The sequence below is a fragment of the Cervus canadensis genome, chromosome 3, assembly GCF_019320065.1.
Source record: "Cervus canadensis isolate Bull #8, Minnesota chromosome 3, ASM1932006v1, whole genome shotgun sequence".
Lineage (NCBI taxonomy): Eukaryota > Metazoa > Chordata > Mammalia > Artiodactyla > Cervidae > Cervus > Cervus canadensis.
Genome location: NC_057388.1, coordinates 28,173,643 through 28,192,292, shown reverse-complemented (window position 1 = coordinate 28,192,292; position 18,650 = coordinate 28,173,643). Strand labels below are relative to the sequence as shown.

Genomic DNA, 18,650 nt, shown 5'->3' with positions numbered 1-18,650 from the left:
TGGTAGCCACCAGAGGGAGCAGAACAGAGTGAGAGCCCTTTCAAAACTTCGTTCCCAAAGAATCATCATTGCGTCTTTGGAGGACTTAAAATACTGCTGCAGTGAATATTCCTTGGAAGTGCTCCAATGCAAAAAGTCTTCCTCCAGGAATAGAGAAGAGCATGTGTTTGTCTAAAACAATTACAGACAAGTATTTTAACTTCGTGGATACCTGAAACAATGACTAATACTTGAGCCAAATAAGAAATAGATAAACAAAAAATTTTAAAAAGCTCAGAGGTATGAGATAGCCATAGGGGCTCTAAAAAGTTCTGACATACTCCTTGGAAGGTAGAAGCCACATACATGTTTAGGGCTGTGAACATTCTCAGGAGAAAGGTTGAGAAGAACCAAGCTCTCACTTATAGAGCCTACCTATCCTTCGAGGCTCCACAAAAGAAGGAAGAGAACGAGCATTGTCTGGCTGAGAGCTAAGGGTGCCACAACATGCACACAAAGCCTCTCAGAAAAGACGGAGAGATAACTGGTCTGAAAATTCCCCAAATTTGATGAAAAACATTAATATACACACAGAAGAACCATAACTAACTTTAAGTAGGTTAAACAAAAAGAAATTCACACTGAGACACATAATAATCAAACTGTTAAAAAAAAAAAAAATCTAGAAGCAGCAAGAGAGAAGTGACTTATCACCTACAAAGGATCATCATTAAGAAAATCAGCTGATTTGTTTTTCATAGAGATCATGGAGGTCTGAAGCAACAGGATGATATATACAATGAGGTGAAATAAAAAAACCTATCAACCAAGAATTTTATACACAGCAAAAATATCTTTCAAAACTAAGATGTTTCCAGATTGATAAAAGACTGAAGGAACCCGTCACACCTATAAGAAATGTTAAAAGGGGTGGGTCCTTCAGGCTGAAATAAAAAGATACTAAATGATAACTAGAATACACATGAAAAAATAAAAGAATGCCAGGTGAATAAACTATACAAATACAAAAGACAGTATAAATGCATTGTTTACTCATTTCCCCCTATCTAGTTTCAAACAAGACTGCATAATACTTATAAATCTGTGTTGAGGGGTACACCATATACAAAGCTGTAATTAGTGAAAGTAACAGCGTAAGTGGAGGCAGAACTATGTAGAAGAAAGTTTTTGCATGCTACTGAAATAAAGCTGGTATTAATCCAAATTAGACTGTTAAAAGATGTGAACTATAATACCCAAAGCAGGAACCACTAAGAAAATTACATATATATATATAACATATATATATATAAATATATACACATACATATATACATACCTATACCTATATATATTATAAGAAATTAAAAAGTAATTAAAATAACATGAGCAGTATTTGTTTAACACAAAATGTCAATAATGGAGAAACTCAGGAACAAAAAAGAAGACATGAAGACAAATAGAAAACAAACACTAAAATGGCAGAAGTCTTTAACAGTAATTGCATTAAATATGAATTAAACTCTCCAAAAGGCAGAAACTGACAGGATAGATTTTTTTAAAAAATGACACACCTATATGCTATCTAAGAGAAGCTATCTTTAAATTCAAAGACATGAGGAGGCTAAAAGGATGGAAAACAGATATACTGTGCAAACAGAGAGTTGAAATAGCTATACTAATACTAGACCGGTAAGATAAAAATTACTACTAGAGATAAGGAAGGGTACTTTATAATAATAAAAGTATCACTCCACCAAGAAGCTGTAACACTTAGTGACATGTAAGTACCTACCAAAAGAGCTCCAAACCACAAGAAGCAAAATCAACAGAAGCGAAGGGAGACAGACATTCCACACTATATCCACCCTTTCCCTGAATTCTCCATTTCAACTGCAGTAGTCATCATTGGTACCTTTCATCTCTTTTCTCATATTTAATCAGTCACCAACTACTGTTAATTTTATTACACAGACATCTCTTAAACTGGTCCCAAATACACCTTACAAATTCTGTTTTATTAGGATCTTACCAAAAGTTCCTACTGTCTTTGCTAATTGGTCTCAAAGTTATTCCCTAGAAATCTGTCCTCCATACAAATATCAAATGGTTGAAAATGAAAAGGTGACCATCTGATTATTAGCTGAAACTTCCAATGGTTCCTCATTTCCTATAGTTGCAGAAAAAAACAAAAACAAAAACAAATCAAATATATGTAACTTCCTATTGATCTCTGCCTACCTTTTTTAATCTATTGTCACAAACATCATGGTTCCAAAACACTGAACTGCTTGTACATCCTGACATCGTATCTTCTTTCTTGTATAAGTTAGCTTCTAGTTCAAGATAAAAATTCTGACTCTGCTCCACCGACCAATCATGTAATTTCCTGGCAACTTCTCTCTCCAATTCTCAGTTTCTTCATTTTTAACTGGGAATAGCAGAAATACCTATATCATGTTACTGTTCAAAGGATGAAATGAGAAAGTGGATTTCACAAAGCCTTCAGAAACCCAGCACACTGAAGATCAGATATGTTAACTACTACTGTGACTGCCGGTCTGAATTTATTGCTTCAGTGGCTCATTCTAACTCATCACTATGTAACTCAACTTGGCTCAAGGACCTAAGTTTCAAGCCTTCATAAAGAAGCCAATCAACCTCTTAAGACTTACGTTTAGTCTTTATTTATAAAATGGTGGAAATGCACAGAATTGTTTTCAGGAGTCCCTTTGGCTCTAGACACACTGCATGAGGCATATGTGTGAGGCTGAGCAACAAATTCTTTGGGACTGTTAAAATAAAAATTAACCAGAAAATCTCCCTCAATTTTTAGACTGCAATTTCTCAAAGATAATACTGTCTCATGCTTTTGAAAATGTTTCAATTTGCATACAGTAAAATTCATTCTTTTTTCTACATAGTTCTATGAGTTTGGATAAACACATTAAGTCATATAGCTATCACCAAACTTCCAATATAGAAGAACTGCTTTCACTTAAAGAAATTTCTTCTTGATATTTTTTTCACAGTCAAACTCTCCTCCATCACACATTAGGAAACACTGATCTGTTCTCCATTTGTACAGTTTTGATTTTTCATCCATGTGGTTTTGTGTATTAATGATTCATTCCTCTACTCTGTGGAGTACTCCTCCAACATATGGATATACCACAACATTTCATTCATTTACCAGCTGAAGGATATTAGGGTTGTATGCAGTTTTGGGTGATTATAAATAAATCTGTCATGTATATTCAAAGCTAGGGTGAATACTTGGGAGTGGATATGGTTAAGTGTATGTTTAACTTTTATAAGAAAATTCCAAAATGTTTTTCAAAAGTGCCATGTCATTTTGCATTCCCACCAGCAATAAAGTTCCAGCTCTGCAATTTTGTCAGTACTTCTAATTGTCAGGATTTTGATGTTCTTATTTTTTATTTTAGCCATTCTAATAGGTGACAGGTATCTTATGGCAGTATTAATTTGCATTCCCCCAAATAAAAGATGCTGCTGAACATCTTTTCATGTGCTTATCTGTCACATGTATATTTTCTTTAGTGAAGTGTCCAGATCCTTTGCCAATTCTTAACAAGTCTTCATCTAATAATTCTAACATGTGGATCATCTTGACACTGAGTAATTTTGGATTGTATCCTGGACATTTTTTATATTATGTTATGGTGATTCTGGGTTCTATTACAAATCCTCTAGAGAACAGTTCTATTTTAGCAAAACAACCCTTTAGGTTCATACTAAAAATGACAGCTTGCCTTCTTTGATCAGTAATTTCAATATTAATTTATTTTTAAACATTTTATTATGCTCTTTGAGTATGCCCAGCACGTGTCAGAAATTAGGTGGTGGTTTATAATACACTTCAGTCTTTGAGGCCTCTGCTATGGTTCTTGGCGATTGTTCTGTGCATGTACAGCTCAGAGTTGAGTCCAGAACTTAACTTTATTCCATACAGAAAGTAGGGGATCACCTTTTACAGATCTCTACAAACTTATCCTCAAACTCTCCAACCCCCAGGTGTCCTTTTTTTCTGGATTCTCTGGCCAGAAAGCCAGTATTCTGGGGGCTGGCGAGGGGGGTTCCTTCACTGTCCTGCACATACATCATGGTTGGCATTACCTTCAGAGTGAAATGACAAAGAACGGGAAAAAAAAAAGTAATTCCCCTCATATTCACTGAAAAACAAGGGCCCAATATTTCCTGATTCCTCTAACCAAAGATAAAGGTATTTTCTCAATATTTTAGCTGCTTCTGCAGACACTACTACAGTGCAACCCACAAACAGGCTGGCCTTGGAGTCAAGCGCCCCTTTGCTCTGCTCTCTTGCCAGATATACATGGTTTCTCCTACAGTGTTTGCTGTTTATACCTGCTATTCAGGGCCTACAGTGCCAAAGTTGGTAGAACAAAAGGAAAAAAAGTCCTGTGAAACTCACTTCTATTATGCATTGTTATGTAAGTTTAACCGCATCACATTTCTGCAAATAAGAATAGAGATTATCAAGGAAGAGCATATATTCTAAAAAAGAGCCAATTTGTCTTTTGTAGAACTCTGTAGAAGGATGGAACTAAAATAATGAGAGGGAGACATGGATTATAAAACAGTAAACTGAAGCCTATACATGGAATATTAGCCCTACTGTTAAAAAATTGGGGCAAAATATTTGAGAATTTCTACCTGAAGAAATATGGTCCCACACTGTAATATACTACAAATTGATAATTAGGTCCCTTTCAATATAACACACAGTGCCCCTACCCAATTTCCTAAAAAGAAGTTAACAATGATTTCACAATCATTCACTTAAATATTTGTCAGTCACCTTCATCATCACCACCATCTATTTAAACAAAAGCCCGGGATCACTGGACAATGCACGTAAGCCTACCGCAGACAAAGCGAAATACAAAGAAAATATGACCTTGGAGGAAACAAGAGACTTCCAGTAAGCTCCTGTATTTATACAATAAGAACAAGATGTATATTATCAAGGGTGAAACAGATCACCAGCCCAGGTTGGATGCATGAGACAAGTGCTCAGGGCTGGTGCACTGGGAAGACCCAGAGGGATCAGGTGGGGAGGGAGGTGGGAGGGGGGATGAGGATGGGGAATACATGTAAATCCATGGCTGATTCATGTCAATGTATGGCAAAAACCACTACAATATTGTAAAGTAATTAGCCTCCAACGAATAAAAATAAATGGGGAAAAAAAAAAAAGAAAAATCACTCTTGGAAATTAAAAAACAATTCAACAAAAATACCTGAAGCTAAAGCTAAGGAATTTCATTGAAAATATAGAAAAAGGTAAAAAGACAAGTAAAAGAAAAGGTGTAAAAAAAATCAATATAGGGAGTCCAACATACATCTAGTAAGAGTTCAAAATGAGCAAAAAATAAAAAAGGGTGAATGAGTGGATGTAGGGTGGTGGGGGAGGACCCAGAATTGAAAATTTCATCCAGAACTATACCATAAATGAAAACCTATGCTACATGAATAATTATGAAATTAACAGAATACTAAAGATTAAAAGAAAGCTCAGGATGAGGGCATATCAAAAGGATGGAGAAGGCAATCTGAAATAACTTTCAATGGCCAGAAATAGAACAAAGTGAGGAAGATAAGGAATACAGGAATATCTGGTTTTATTATGCTTTCCTTTACTGTGCTTTGCAAATACTTTTTTTTTAAATTGAATGTTAGTAGTAATCTGTATCCAGCAAGTCTATCAGCACCATTTTCCCAACAGCATCTGCTCACTTCGTATCTCTGTGTAACATTTTGGTAACTGAAATATTTCACATTTTTCCATTATTTTATATTTGTTAGGCTGATATGTGATCACTGATCTTTGATGTCACAACTCACTGACGGCTCAAATGACAGTTGACTTTTTCTTTTTTACAGCAATAAAGCATTTTAAAATTAAGATACATTGTTTTTTAGAATGCTGCTGTTGTTAGTCGCTAAGCTATGTCTGACTCCTTTTGCAACTACAGGGACTATAGCCCACCACGCGTCTCTGTTCATAATTTCCCAGGCAAGAATACTGAAGTGGGTTTCCATTTCCTTCTCCAAGATGTAACACTTCTGTATGCTTAAATAGACTATAGTATTATGTAAACCCAACTTCCACATGCACTGCGGGACCAAAAAATTAGTGTGACTGGCTTTACTGAGATATTCACACTTCACTGAGGTCGTCTGGAACCAAAATGGGACTATCTCTGAGATGTGCTTGTAATGATGAAATTGGATGATAACTCAAAAAACAAATATCCATGAACAAATATCATCAGTTCAGTTCAGTTGCTCATTTGTGTCCGACTCTTTGCAACCCCATGGACTGCAGCATGCCAGGCCTCCCTGTCCATCACCAACTCCCGGAGTTCACTCAAACTCATGTCCATTGAGTTGGTGATGCCATCCAACCATCATATCCTCTGTCGTCCCCTCCTCTCCCCACCTTCAATCTTTCCCAGCATGAGGGTCTTTTCTAATGAGTCAGCTCTCTGAATCAGGTGGCCAAAGTATTGGAGTTTCATCTTCAACATCAGTCATTCCAATGAACACACAGACTGATTTCCTTTAGGATGGACTGGTTGGATCTTCCTGCAGCCCAAGGGACTCTCAAGAATCTTCTCCAACACCACAGTTCAAAAGCATCAATTCTTCGGCACTCAGCTTTCTTTATAGTCCAACTTTCACATCTATACATTACTACTGGAAAAACCATAGCCTTGACTAGACATACCTTTACTGACAAAGTAATGTCTCTGCTTTTTACTATGCTGTCTAAGTTGGTCATAATTTTCCTTCCAGGGAGTAAGCGTCTTTTAATTTCATGGCTGCAATCACCATCTGCAATGATTTTGCAGCCCCCCAAAATAAAGTCAGCCACTGTTTCCCCATCAATTTACCATGAAGTGATGAGATCGGATGCCATGATCTTAGTTTTCTGAATGTTAGGCTTTAAGCCAACTTTTTCACTCTCCTCTTTCACTCTTTCTTTTGTTTTTTTTATTTTATATTGATTAACTTTTTTTTTTTTCCTTAGTTGGAGGCTAATTACTTCACAACATTTCAGTGGGTTTTGTCATACATTGATATGAATCATCAAGAGGCTCTTTAGTTCTTCTTCACTTTCTGCCTTAAGGGTGATGTCATCTGCATATCTGAGGTTATTGAGATTTCTCCTGGTAATCTTGATTCCAGCGTTACTTCAGCCCAGCATTCCTCATGATGTACTCTGCATATGAGTTAAATAAGCAGGGTGACAATATACAGCCTTGACGTACTCCTTTTCCTATTTGGAACCAGTCTGTTGTTCCATGTCCAGTTCTAACTGTTGCTTCCTGACCTGCATACAGGTTTCTCAAGAGGCAGGTCAGGTTGGTCCGGATTTCCATCTCTTTTCAGAAACTTCCACAGTTTGTGGTGACCCACACAGTCAAAGGCTTGGCATAGTCAATAAGCAGAAAATAGATGCTTTTTCTGAACTCTCTTGCTTTCTTGATGATCCAGCGGATGTTGGCAATTTGATCTCTGGTTCCTCTGCCTTTTCTAAAACCAGCTTGAACATCTGGAAGTTCACAGGTCACATATTGTTGAAGGCTGGTTTGGAGAATTTTGAGCATTAGTTTACTAGTATGTGAGATGAGTGCAATTGTGTGGTAGTTTGAGCATTCTTTGGCATTGCCTTTCTTTGGGACTAGAATGAAAACTGACCTTTTCCAGTCCTGTGGCGACTGTTGAGTTTTCCAAATTTGCTGGCATATTGAGTGCAGCACTTTCACAGCATCATCTTTTAGGATTTGAAATAGCTCAACTGGAATTGCATCACCTCCACTAGCTTTGTTCATAGTGATGGTTCCTGAGGCCCATTTGACTTCACATTCCAGGATGTCTGGCTCTAGGTGAGTGATCACACCATCACGGTTATCTGGGTCGTGAAGATCTTTTTTGTACAGTTCTTCTGTGTATTCTTGCCACCTCTTCTTAGTCTCTTCTGCTTCTGTTAGGTCCATACCATTTATGTCCTTTATTGAGACCATCTTTGCATGAAATATTCCCTTGGTATCTCTAATTTTCTTGAAGACATCTCTAGTTTTTCCCATTCTGTTGTTTTCCTCTATTTCTTTGCACTGATCACTGAGGAAGGCTTTCTTATCTCTCCTTGCTATTCTTTGGAACTCTGCATTCAAATGGATATATCTTTCCTTTTCTCCTTTGCTTTTTGCTTCTCTTTTCACAGCTATTGGTAAGGCCTCCTCAGGCAGCCATTTTGTTTTTTTCATTTCTTTTTCTTGGGGATGGTCTTGCTCCCTGTCTCCTGTACAATGTCACGAACTTCCACCCATACCATAGTGGTGAAAATAAATGACGGAATAAACAAATCATTGGGGAAGAAAGTATAAATCTTCATTACACAAGAGGCACAACTAAAAATTATACGAACAGTGAAGGGAAGAGAAAATAGTCTTTAGTACACCATAGTAACATCACACAGAACATTACATTGTATCTTCAGGCAAGATACAATGAGGAATGCTAAAAGTGAAAACAGTATTTTCTTTAAAGAAAAAAGCAGGACATTTGTGTAGACTCAAAGAATAGCCTCCAACATATTTACTAACTATTATGGTTAAGTCCACAAATTTTTTGATGCACTTCCCTCTAGGCTATGGAGCTTAATAAAATTTCCCCTTGAATACTGAATGGACCTACTCACTTGCTTTAATAAACAACACATGGAAAGGAAAAAAGAAAAACCTTATAGTGGATATACCTAGCAAGTACTATCTTAACTAACTCATTAACATTAACATCACCAATAATAAGACATATTGACATCATGTACTCCCTGATAGATGCAATTAGACACAAACAATTCATAACCTCAGTCTAATCATGAGAAAATATCAGGCAAGCCCAAATTGAGGGATATTCTACAAGATACCTCATCTTACCTAAAGTGTTAAGGTAAGAAAAAGATCAGGGGAAAAAAAATGAAATTTCACAGACTTCAGGAGTAAAGATCTATGACAAATAAATGCAATGTGGTACTCTGGACTGAATCCTGGAAGAGAAAAAGTATATTTGTGGGGAAGCCTGTAGTTTAATTGGTAGACCTGTACCAATGTTAATTTCTTAACATTGTATTATGGTAGGCGTTACCAATAAAGGAAGCTAGATGAAGGGTATTTGTGACCTCTCTCTACTATTTTTGCAACTTCTCTGTAAGTATAGAATTACTTCAAAATAAAAAGTTAAAATAAGCTCTTAAAAGCTAGTGGGGAAAAATTAGGTCACCTACCAAAAAATAAGAGTAACAGTAACTTATTATTAGTAAAACAGATGTAAGAAGACAATAGAGCAGTGCCATTAATGCTTCAAGAAAATACAGTTTTCAACCTCAAATTCTGTGTTAGCCAAACTATCAGTTAAGTTGAAAAGCAAAAGTAAAGGCATTTTCAAACAAATTTACTTCCCTATGCCTTTTTCTAGGAAGCATTTCAGAATGTTTTCCAGAAACAAAGGGAATAAACTGAGAAAACCGAGGATGTAAGATCTTGAGAACACTGGATCCAAACCAACAGAGCAGGGAAGAAAGGTTTCAGGATTATAGCTGTGCAGCAGTCCTAGAGAGAAATCAATCAGTGCTTGATCAGAAAGCTGGAGAGCTCCAGGAACAAGGATAAACTGGACGGAGTTGACACTTCTCTTGAAAAGTTAAGATAACAAGAGGAGGTGATAAAGTTAACCAATGCAAGGGGGAAGAAGTCAATGTGAATCTTTGGGGAAAAAAAATACACAGGAAACAACATGTTACCCACATAATCATAGTCCATTACATAACCATAATTATTTATTAATTTTCAATGTTAAGCACTAAGCTATATAAAATAGGCAGTGGCTATTAAAGAAAATTTAAGTATTTTAACATTAAGAGAAAGACGAGAGAGTAAAAGTTTAGGTGAGAGAAGTTAGAAGGTGGAAGAGATGGAAACTGAAGGACAGACACGGCAACACGCTATCACAGAGAGGTGTGTCATGATACAACATTTGGCCTACACGCAATTAAAGAAAAGACTCAAAGTCACTGATAGTATAAGGTGAGGTAAGTTATTTTGGGAGGAGTGTTGATTTCTGACAGTTTGTAACTCAGCGTCCCTCTTTAAAAACAGAAGTATATTGATGTACAATATTATATAAGTTATATAGGAGCATAACATAGTGATTCACTATTGTTAAGGTTATACTTCATTTAAAGTTATTACAAAATACTGGTGATACTTCTTGTGTTGTACAGTATATCCCTGTAGCTTATTTTATACCTAATAGTTTGTACCTCTTAATCTCCTACCCCTAAATTGTATCTACCCCCTTCCCTTTCCCTATTCTTAACCACTAGTTTGTTCTCTATATCTGTGAGTCTGTTTCTTTTTTAAGAAAAGAATATATACACTAGTTCATTGTATATTTTACATTCCACCTGTAAGTAGTATCATACAGTACTGATCTTTATTTCACACCATGTCCTGATGGACAATGAGGCTGCTTCCATTTCTAGGTAACTGCAAATCATGCTGATGTGAACACTGGGGTGCATGCATCTTTTCAAATTAGTGTTATTTCTTTTTCCCAGAACATATACCTAGGAGTGGAATTGCTGAATCACATGGCAATTCTATTTCTAGTTTTTTGAAACCTCCATACTATTTTCCAGAGTGACTGTACCAATTTACACCGCCACCAAGAGTATACAAAAGGGTTCCCTTCTCTCCACATCCTTACCAACATGTTTTTACTTGTGTTCTTTTTAACGATAGCCATTCTCACAGTGAGGTGGTTTTGATTTGCATTTCCCTGATGATCAACGTTCCCTGCAATGTTGAGCAGTTTTTTATGTGCCTACTGGCCACCTGTGAGGTAAATTCTTAACTCTCACTGCATGAAGTCAGTAGTGTTAATACTGATATATCAATAAATAACAGTATAAGCATATTTTATAGATACATTGAGCCATCACAGGATTAATAAAAAAAGAATGCAGGAACAGTTAAAACACATGATTTACTCCAGGGAGCAGAACGGGGTGGTGGGGGGAGACTTGGATTAACAACTGAAGCTCTTCTACCTGATTTCATTTTCTCCGAGTTTTTTTTTTTATTAATATAGCCAATTAACAATGCTGTGATAGTCTCAGGTGAACAGCACAGGGACTCAGCCACACATACACACGTATCCATTCTCCCCCAGTGATCTGATTTTTTTAAAATACCACATGTATGAATCATTTGGAAAATTTTTAAATTTGTTCTACAGAAAGCAAAAAAAAAATATTCATTATTTCTCAACAGTGCAAAAAGATAACTCATTTATTCATTTACACTGAGGTGATGACTGAGTTTCTACTTAGTGCACTGGTTGGGTATTAAATAAAAAACTGTTCTTGCCATGAAAGACCAAGGCTTTTAGCTTAACATGTTAAATGCTTAATCAATACTAATTTATTTCAAAAGATATTGTTTCATATTCTTTTCAACAACTTTAATAAACAGAGTGAAAATTACTGATATTATGTCCTTAAAAATAACAAGTATCTGATGCTAAGTCAAACATTTTTCAAAATAACATGTTTAAATAAAAAATTTCATGAATGATGTATTCAAGATGTTTGAAATACTGAAAATAAGCTTTAAGTACATTAAATTCTGAATTATTCAAGTTATTATAAGATGATAATGATGGGGAACATTTAAAAAAAGAAATTATGCCTCCAAATCATTAAATCTTTTGAAGTAAATGTTTAAATAAATTCTTCAATAAACTTATCTTGTGTAATCTCTATCAGTATGGATATACAATTGAAAGGAAGTTGAGAAAATCATTGTTTCTCAAAAATGATGAAATCCCAATGTGAGAGGTTCCAGATTTCCTCAGCTTCCCTAATCTGTCCCATTGCTAAGCCAGGGTGGAAATACTGCATCCAGTAATTCTGGCAGAGTATTTTTCTATACAGATATCAATATTGCTATGGGCTTAATTTTTAATCACAATACATTTGCCAGTATGAAAGGTGAGGTGGCATCAGAAATCCCAGTGCAATATACTACAGAAAGCTTTTAAAACTTTAATTAAAAGTCTTATTTTTAATATAATGCTAACTCAGTGATTGAGCCATTACACAAAGACTCATCTGTATTACTAACTTGTGTGCATATCAAACCAAGTACTTTTTATTCATCACTTCAAAGAGATCTAGCAATCATTATTTCTTCTCTGAGATTATATTGCAATATATAAAATAGAGCCCACTTCTAGCTTACAATTCTTTTGTTAGAATCAAATGAGATAATGTTTTTGAAACACCTGATATTCAGTAGCTGATCAATAAATGTGAATTCCAGTTCCCCTTTCGTCCTTTATGTACCTTGATTCAAGTGAACTGTTAATGTCTAATTGAAAAAAACCTACCGAAATCATTGTTTTCAATAATTAAACAGAGTCCCCAAAATATAAACTATACATGTTCTAAATACAGCACATCACGTTATACGCCAGAAAAAAGGGAAAATTGTCCAACATATCACGACTTAATACAAGCTTCTACTAAAACAGTATAGTATTGCTATAGGAAGAGACAGATAAAACAGAGCATCCAGAAATTGAGCCATTCTTAAAGGGGACATCAATATATGAGAGAAATTCCATTACGAATCAATGAAGAAAGAACTGAACTATTAAAAAAATGGCTTTCCACATGGAATAAAAATAGAATAATATTTCCTCTTTAGGAAATCATCAAAAACACTCTAGGCTAATAAAAGATCAAACTTATGAAAAGAAAACCTTAAAGCCAGTAAGAAGAAAATGTTTTTAAAAACTTTATGATCTTGGGATAAAAGAAAATTTCATAAAAAAACTAAAAGGGATATATTTACATATTTTATATTTGACTAAATAAAAATGTAAAACTTCCATATGACAAAAGATGGCACCAAGATAATAACTAGCAGTATGTGAAAAGCTTTTGCAAAATATAAATCAGTAAGAAAAAGGAAAACAATAAAAAGAGCAGAAAACAAAAGATAAATGACCAATAAACATATGAAAAGCTGCTTCATCTTACTATAATCAGGAAGAATGAGAATTAAAAAAATCAGAAACCATTTTAGACTATAGAAAACTTTCAAAGCCTGAAGCTACTGGGTACTGGTGAACATACAGCACAGTGAAAACTCTTGATCAATCCCTAGAGAGTAACAGAGATGGTAATAGCCACTTTGGAGACTCTAGTGTTTATCTAGCAAAATCAAACATACACATTCCCTAAGATCCAGTAATTCTACTTCTTGTACATGTTCACTGTATGTTCAAACCAGTAAAGTCTGTGACAGCAAAAAAAACTCGAAGTCATCTAAAGAGTATGGGGGCTGGATTACACAGTGTAGTTAAGTTGTGACAGAACACTACACAGCAGTTAAAAGGAACAGACATGTGCTCAAACACATACATGTATTTGTGTTTGATATGAGCTTGGGTAGATTACAAAACATAAGTGAAATTATGATACTGTAATATATCATTTACATAAAGGTTTTACAGAACACACAAAACAATATTTCACATATATATCCATGAATAAAATATGTAAGAGTATTAAAACTACACTAAAAACTTACACTTTAAATTCACGGTAGCTGTTGTCTTTGGCAGGTAGGAGGACAAAGATGATGTTAACTTTATATGATTTGTTTTGTTAAAAAATAACATGTTAATAGCTGTCAATTTTGAAAGAGTTTAGGTAGGTATTTGTCATATGATTCTTGATACTTCACTCAATTATCTGGATTATAAAAAAACTAATTAAGATCACCAATAAGATGGTAACTCAACTCTCTTTTAAACTGACACAAAGTAATATACATCAGTTTGACACACTAAGAAAAAAAAGATAAACGAATGGAATAAATTCCAAGTCATTTAATTATGCTGATAAACCTTACAAAAAATAGAAGAAAATATATCTCAGAAATAAGGTAAAAAGTTTTGATCTTAAACATCTTTCATTTAATCACTAAAATGAATGACCTCTCTTTAATTTTTTGTATTTTCAATTTCATAGCTCACTATCACTAAAAGTTTCATCTAAGCATTGAGAAAAGAAGTAACAAGACCTAAAATAAACCAACTAACCTGTATGAGTTCTTCTATGTCTCTGAAGCTCATCACTCCTTGTAAATCTTTTGCCACAAAACATCCAGTTGCATATAAAAGGTCTTTCTCCAGTATGCCAGCGAAGATGTGCTCGTAGGTGAGATGTTTTGCCATAAACTTTTCCACATCCTTCAATATGACAGATATGCTGTTTCTTTTTTCCTGGTTCATTACTGCCTCTATCAAAAACAAAAAACAAATATTAATTACACTTCCAAATGTCATGCTTATAATTAAGGAAAAATAAAAGGGAATCAAGGTAAATTAAATGATGCTTTCTAAATGGGTTTTTAAAATCATGATGTCACAACTATTGTTAAAAATCAGAAAAATTTCAATTAAAGAAAACAGGGCTGTGGAATAAACTCAAAAGTGCAATGAAAACATGTTAATTTTAGAGAATGCTATGTTCTGACATGGAATTCCTGTTTATTTCCTAGTAGCTTCCTCCCCTGGGAAAAAAATCTTTAAGCTTTTCAAGACATGTGAACATTCTTCTCTAAAACAGCAAAATATGGTGATCCTCATTTAAAAGTGTAAGGTTCAGAGTTTCACTTCCAACAAAAACAGCGTGAAGGGCTCCGTGGACGTATTCCCCAGTGAAACTAGTGAAAATGATAACAAACAAAGCAAATACTATTTACAATCTCTGGAAATGGCCTTATGAGTATACAACAAATAAAGAAACATTGATTCATGAAAACCAAATAGAATTTGGTAAGAAGAGTGAGAGTGTTGTATTTGAACCAGTACTCATGCTGTCTCTCCCTCCTCCTTCCACCTGCCTTGATAAAGAAATGCTATAGACTGGTGCAATCAACAACACTGTTCCCTCTGCTCCCACCTTCCAGTTGGTGGGTTATCACCTCAACACAGACAGGTCATCAGTATTTCTCTTTCTACCTGCTGTTGAGGCTAAGTTTCAGGTGAGTGTGGCTGACAGATGAGGAACAACCTTCTTCCATCCAATTTCAATTCCTGAGACACAGGCTGGACCTTGGATAAAGCGCTATGAAACCATTGAAGTCCAGATTACCCTAGACCCAGCTCATATGTAGTTCATAAATCAGAGGTTCCAAGCCTGGCAGGATATAAAATCTGAGGCTACTATTGATCTCCCTGTTCGCAAGTGCTCATCTCCTGGGGCATGGAATGCATGGGGAGAAATGTGCCACTGTCCCACTATCCCAGTTCAACAGCCATGACACAGATATTGGCCAGAAGGAGAGCATACCATAAAACATCCGGCTCCAAATCTCTTCCTAAGAAACTGATTTCATTTGTAACGAAGTGTGGAAAGGTCTAAAGATGCCCTTATAAACAGAATAGACAGGGAGGAAACCAATAGATACATTGGTGAAGTAAGCAAAACTGCAGACCGTTATGCTGCCAGAAAAAACTGAGGAAAAGAGGTAGCTGGTAGGAGCCCTACAGGATCAAAATAAATTTCAGATACAGACCTAATGCGTGCCCTTTTAAACTCTGACTGGATCAGTCTGTGTAGCAATATATGCTTCAGGGCATTATTAAAAACAACAATCAGTGGAGTTTAACAGCTGGGTGTGGTCAGGGAAAGAGACACCCCAAAAGATCCATACCCAAACCGCTGTCATTCCAGGGTAAGTAAGGAACAAGATTCATATTTGGGGGGGTATTTTTCACAAGAATAATTCAGCTAGTCACTAATCAATCAATCAAATAACAACAAGCCAGGGGCAGGAGGAGGACAGAGGGCAATACTAAAAGTTGCTACAATACATTACTTCACCTCTAAGTTTCCAACAAAAATTATGAGACGTCCAAAAGTCACAAAGAAGGAAACTATGACCTATTCATGAGCAAAAAAGCAGGCAAGAGAACTGTCTGTGAGAGACACCAAATTTAATAAGACTTCAGAGCAGCCATTATGAATATGTTCAAAGAAGTGAAGGATATTACGATTAAAGCAGAAAAGCACGGTATAATGACAATTTCACATCAAACAGAGAATATCAATAAAGAGCTAGAAATTATTTTTTAAAGAACCAATGAGAAATTCTTGAGATGAAAGGTAAAACTGAAATGAAAAATTCACAAGAGGGACTGAAGAGAAGGAAGAAATAGTGAAACTGAAGGAAGTTCACAGGGATTATGTAATCAATCTGAAAAGCAGACAAGAGACAGAACAAAGAATAAACAATGTCAGAGAAATGAGGGACACCAACATATGAATGAGAATACCAGAAGGAGAGAAGAGGGAAAGGGGGAATAGGTGATGAAGCAGAAAAAATATTCAAAGAAATAACAGCTGAAAACTTATGAAAAACATTAATCTATACTTTCAGGAAGCGCAATAAACTGCAGGTAGGCTAAATGTAGAGATCTACAAATAGACATTGTACACCAAAAGCATTGAAACCTGAAGACAAGGACAAAATCTTGAACAGCAAGAAAGATTAAACGCTGGCTTCTCAGCAGAAACAATGGAAGTCAGAAGGTAGTGAGAAAACATAGTCAAAGTACAAAAAACAAACACACACATAAAACCAGAGAGCCTCCAACAAGAATTCTATATCCAGCAAAGTTATCTTTCAAAAATGAAGGTGAAATAAAGATATTCCCAGATAAACCAAAAACTAAGAGAATTTGTTGCCAGCAGACTTGCTCTGCAAGAAATATTAAAAGAAGTTCCTTAAGCTGAAAGCAAGTAAAACCAGCAAGTAATTCAAATATATATAAAGAAACAAAAGTGCTCTAGCAAAGGTAATTACGTAATTATAAAGGATAGTGTAAGTGTGTATTTCTTCTCACTTGATTTAAAAAGCAATTTTATAAAACAGTATGCATAAAATGTATTGTCAAGCCTATAGAGAAACACAACATATGCAACATATTTGCCAAAAACAGCACAAAGGAGGTGGGTAGGAGCAAAGCCATACTGAACTATAAGGAAATGACCTCAAATTCAAGGGAACAAATAAAGAGAACCAGAAATCATAAAGTTAACATAGCAAAAGCAATATATACATGCTCATTTTTCTCCATTTCTTTAAAAGGTAAATTTATATAAAGCAATAATTATAACAATGTATTGTGGGGTATGTAACACTTGCAATATCTATGTATAATAAAAATACCACAAAGAGGAGGACAGATCTACATAGGGGGAAAATTTCTATAACTCCCTGGAATTAAGTTACTATAAATCTTAAAATGACTAGGATAAATTAAGCTATACATGGTAAGGCCTACAGCAACCATTAAAGAAATATATAAGTACAATGAAAAAAATCATTAATGAATTAAAATGCTGTATTACAAATTAAAATGATATATTATTAATTTACTTCAAAAGAAAGCAGTAAAGGAGGGATAGAGGAACAAAAAAAGGACATGAGACAGAAAACAAAATGTAAAATGGCAGGCATAAATTTATTATATCAATAATAATATAAAATATGAACAAATTATATATATATATTCATCAAAAGGTAGGTTCTGTCAGATTACATTTAAAACAATACAAGAGCCATTATGCAATATCTATAGCTGACACACTTTACATTTAAAGATACAAAAATACAAAGAAATTGAAAGCAAAAAGGTGGAAAAGGTCTCATGAAAACAACCACCACAAGAAAGCTGGAGTGACTATACTAATACCAGACAAAACTAGCTTTAAAACAAAAGGCGCTATTAGAAACAGAGAAATTTGTTAAGGATAAATGAGTCAATCCACCAGGAAGGTATAATAATTATAAACATACATCCACTTAAACAACAGAAACGAGAGGGCCAAAAGAGAAGTAAAAATTGACAGAAAATGAAAGGAGAAAGAGATAATTCAATGCTAATAATTGCAAGTTTCAATTTATCTTCAATATTTCCACAAAACAACTAGAAGAAAATCAGTAAGGGTGCAAAAGACCTAAGTAACACTTTAAATGAATTAGACCTAACAGACATCCATAGCACACTTCATCCAACAAAAGCACTCTTCTCAAGTGCACATGGAATACTCTTCACGATAGATCATGTGTTACGATGTGAAACAAATTTCAATAAATTTAAAAAGACAGAAATAACAAAATTTTCTGACCACAATGAACTGAAACAAGAAATCACTTATAGGAGGAAACTGGGAAATTCATAAATACCTGGAAATTAAACAATATACTCCTAAATAATCAGTGGGTCAAGGAAGAAATCAAAAGACACTGAGATGAAGGAAAACAAAAACACAACATACCAAAACTTAGGCCATACACATAAACTGATGCTCAGAGGGAAACTTATAGCTGTAAATACCTATACTTAAAAAGATCTTACCTCAAGCATGTCAGAGTGGCTATCATCCAAAAGACAATAACAAATAACAAATGTGGAGAAAAGGGAGCCTTCATGCACTGTTGTTGGGAATGTCAATTTGTATAGCTGCGACGGAAAACAGT

The 18,650-nt window shown here is 35.0% G+C and overlaps 1 protein-coding gene across 2 annotated transcripts in view; it reads right to left on the bottom strand.

The window, feature by feature from the left end:
- Window positions 1-18,650, bottom strand: part of SP4 (Sp4 transcription factor) — an 80,862-nt gene that overhangs the window by 11,866 nt on the left and 50,346 nt on the right. For both annotated transcript variants that reach the window (XM_043462805.1, XM_043462806.1), the window contains exon 5: window positions 14,200-14,399. In XM_043462805.1, the coding sequence (XP_043318740.1) occupies window positions 14,200-14,399 (200 nt within the window). The remainder of the gene's footprint in view (window positions 1-14,199; window positions 14,400-18,650) is intronic.